The 3,835-nt window shown below is 46.5% G+C and overlaps 1 protein-coding gene across 1 annotated transcript; it reads left to right on the top strand.

Annotated features, from left to right (window-relative positions):
* The first annotated feature begins 2,499 nt into the window (after positions 1 to 2,499).
* Positions 2,500 to 2,921, top strand: LOC134401053 (small ribosomal subunit protein eS25-like). The gene has a single exon (XM_063129758.1). The coding sequence runs from the start codon at positions 2,507 to 2,509 to the stop codon at positions 2,876 to 2,878; it is 372 nt and encodes a 123-aa protein (XP_062985828.1). The 5' UTR covers positions 2,500 to 2,506; the 3' UTR covers positions 2,879 to 2,921.
* Positions 2,922 to 3,835: the final 914 nt, after the last annotated feature.

The following is a 3,835-nucleotide window of genomic DNA, read 5'->3' as shown; positions in this document are numbered from 1 at the left end:
GCTCAGGTCCCCTTTCTTCTCAAAGAGGTCTCCCTGCTGGGTACAATATGACTGATATCAACAGTATTTTGCTCTGAAGGCAGTCTTTCCCAAACTTCTGATACACATAGGGCACAATCCTATGTATGTTCAGAAAGAAAGAAAAACCCTACAACCCCCAGCATGCCTCAGCCAGCATAGCTGACTGGGACATGCTGGGTGTTGTAGTTTTTTCTGACGAAACATGCATGCGATTTTATTTTCTGAATTATATAATAATATATATAGGGGAGTGGGGTGATGATCAAGAGACAGGCAGGTGGTTTTTTTTTAGAATGTATAAGAGTAAAAATCATCAAAGCTAAAGCAAAGTAAATAAATAAATTACTACCAACACACAACACATTTCAGATTTTGGTTTGAGCAAACATTCAACAACAAAAGCTAGTGGTAAGAGTTCTTAGTGAAAACATTATTTAATAGTAAAGTTGTGTTTCTCACTGTAAGACTAATATTATTCTTCCAAGCATTTCTCCTACCATATTGTTACAAACCACACTCTCAGCAGAAGGTGTTATACTGAGTATGATGCTGCACTGTTATGTGATACATCTTCATGTTAATAAGCATTTCTTTTCTGTCTTTTTACACAATCACTGGAAAAGTTAATTCAAGCTAAGCTATGGCTATGGATGGCTATGCAGTTTATAGTTCAAAGATGTGCTTTAGTCATGTTTCCACATTCTTGTAAATACCCCTACGCTTTGTGTTCGGGCCGTCATGCAGAACCACGGTTTGAGGTGAAAAGCAATTCACATGACAGGCGCAGAGGAGAGCAAGTGATGGGGCCCGTTGAAAGGACAGCGGGGATGAATCACCACGTATGCGGGAAAGAAGGAGAATATGGTGAATATAAAGCACAAAGCGCAGAAAAGAAAAGAGAACCAGTGGGGAGATTTCTCCCTGTGTGAGATAAGCAGTCTGAAGTGTTTTGGACTTCACAGAAGTGTGACTGATACGACTTCCTAATAATTGGGTACAATCTCTGGAAAATGTTACACAGAGCAGGTGGGTGGGTGGGTGAAGTGGTGGATGATTAATGAGCCACCTCAGCCCCTGTTTAAATTGCTAGATACCTGGCCAGCTCTAGCACACATCCTGTTTACATCAAAATTGCTAGAAAAACCTGACCAGCCTGTTTACATCTAAAATTGCTAGAACTTGACCAACCTGAACAGTAAGTTATGTCACCCCCATGTGAGATCTCTGGAGTATCATGGGACACCATGGGGGTGGAAGTCGCTGATTAATAATATTTTCATCCTCCTCCTCCTCCTCCTCCTCAATCATAGATTGGGTCTACTTGTTCTAGCTTTGTCATTATAGATGAGGTCTATCAGTGAGTAGAGGAGCCACCACCAGTTGAGTGAGCAAGAAAAACTCTGAATAGCTCTTGTCTCAGGAGCTGAGAGATTTTCCTGGTTGACTGCGCTACAATGCTGCTGGCTCCCAATCTCTAGCCACCTGACACCCCAAAAGGGTTATTATCATATTCTTAGCAAACGGACCAAAAGGACAATAGCATGAATTTGGGAAAAGCTAAGCTGACCCATTCTCCTGAGATCAGATCATGCAGGTTTGCTTAACAAGGAGCTGAGGTTTATTACTGTCTACTGTCTACTTTGAGTGTTGGTGGCTCTCCAGGGTCTCAGGAAGAGAAGGGTCTCCTACCCTGTTACCTGAAGCTTTTAACGGGAGATGTCACAGATTGAACCTGTGACCTTCTGCATACCAAGCAGGCACTCTGCCATGGCTGGCTCCAGGTTCGAAGGGGGCCTTAGCTAGGGTGACCATATTTGGGAAACGAAAAAAGAGGACACCGTGTGTGTGTGTATGGAAGCAGCTTTCTGAGTCCTGCAGAAAGTACGTTATTCCCTGCCACCTTAAAGAACCCGATTGGAGTGGAGGAGGGGAAAGTATTTCATTCTGCACCACCACCATCCACTCCAATTGGGGCCTTTTCTATAATGTCCATGAATGACCCACTTTCCCCTTTAAGACCTCAATTGGAGCTCGGGGTGGGGGAATGATGTGCCTCAAGAAAGCATGTCATTCCCTCCTGCCATGCTAATGGCAGCCTTAAAGGGGAAGGTGTGTCATTCCAGGACATTATTGAAAATGATAGAAAATCCCCCCTGACACCATGGAAAGAACAAAAACCAGGACAAATCCGGGGAAATCCTGACAGTTGGTCACCCTACCTTAGCAAAGTGCCTTTTGGTGGCAGGCAGTAGCGGGCAACACCAATGCTCTGAACAGCATCAGGCGCTGCCATTTTCATTTCTCTCATTGCTCCCAACATGCATTGCTTTGAGGAACACCTACAATGCCCCTGAGCAATGCTACATCTGGGGCATTGTGGGAAATCAAAATGGCCACCACCCAAAACAGTGGGTCAGTCCGGAACTCATTGAGGCAGCAGCAGAGGCTCCATCATCGCTCACGAGCCACCTGCGAAGACCGCACCATGTCGCCCAAGGACAAGAAGAAGGACGCGGGCAAGTTGGCCGAAAAGGACAAGGATCCCATGAACAAGTCCAGTGGCAAAATCAAGAAGAAGAAGTGGTCCAAAGGGAAAGTAAGAGACAAGTTGAACAACCTTGTTTTGTTTGACAAAGCTACTTATGACAAACTCGGCAAAGAGGTGCCAAATTACAAGCTCATCACACCAGCTGTGGTCTCTGAAAGACTGAAGATTCGAGGTTCTTCAGCTAGAGCGGCACTCCAGGAACTACTCAGCAAAGATCTAATCAAACTAGTGTCCAAGCACAGAGCTCAGGTCACCTACACTCGAAACACCAAAGGGCGTGATGCACCAGCTGCTGGGGTGGATGCATGAAAAGGTTTTCAAGTGGCTTTTAGACTCTTGTGTATATTCAGAACAGTGCTAGGTCAGGGGCATTGCGAGAAACTTAGAAGGCCACTGCCCAGAGCAGGGGAAGCACACTTCACTGTTCAAGGGAAAGCACAGTGCAAGTGTCTGATCAGCAGTAGGTGTGGAGCCCCAGCACCTGCCCAAAGGATGCCACCAGGGCCAGCACTACCATTAGGCCAACTAGGCAGCCGCCTAGGGTGCAGACCTCAGAGGGGCGCAGTACTGACCTTTAAGGGTCACAGTTTAATACAAATGAACTGTCTTAAAGAAAAAACATAATAAAAGGAAAATATAATAGTTCAGAAACTCTTCTTGAACAGCTGAATCGAAGTTGGCAATTTAGGGTGGTGGTGGTGCAAGTAGCTCACCTTGCCTAGGGCACAAAATGGTCTGGCACCGCCCGTGGATGCCACACACTGGAGTCAGTGCCAGCACCAGGTTTTGGGGGTGCCTTGGATGAGACATCTGTAATGGGCCTCCTACTTCAGGCAATCTACCTTCTCACCACCACCATCATCACCACCAGCTGCTGCTCCTCTTCCTCCTTTTCTCCATCCCTGCTATCATCTGCTTGCTTGCCAGGCAAAGAACCAGTGAGCAAGCAGGCGGGGGCATCTACTGATGCTCCTTCTCACCACCACCATTGCCTGGGCCACAGTGAGAGTTCGGCGAACAAGAAGGTTGCAATGATGAAGAGGAGGGGCTCTTGGCAGCCAGCCCCTTGCTGGAGTGTGGGCCTTCGGCAAGTGCCTCACCACGCTGAGCCTTGACCCCAGCCCTGGCTGGGGCTGTGCTCTACTGCTGAATGATGTGCTCTCTCCAGAAATGTAGTTGCAATCAAAGAAATAAAAAGCAAATCATTTCTGATCTGAATGCTTGCTCTGGGTGAGGAGCTTATGACTATTTTGTAGCTAGAGATTG

This window comes from Elgaria multicarinata, chromosome 7 (genome assembly GCF_023053635.1).
Source record: "Elgaria multicarinata webbii isolate HBS135686 ecotype San Diego chromosome 7, rElgMul1.1.pri, whole genome shotgun sequence".
NCBI lineage: Eukaryota > Metazoa > Chordata > Lepidosauria > Squamata > Anguidae > Elgaria > Elgaria multicarinata.
This window is presented reverse-complemented; position numbering and strand designations above follow the sequence as displayed.

What these genes read in the sequence shown, in the direction of transcription:
- LOC134401053 (XM_063129758.1), top strand. Translation starts at nt 2,507, where the DNA reads ATGTCGCCCAAGGACAAGAAGAAGGACGCGGGCAAGTTGGCCGAAAAG.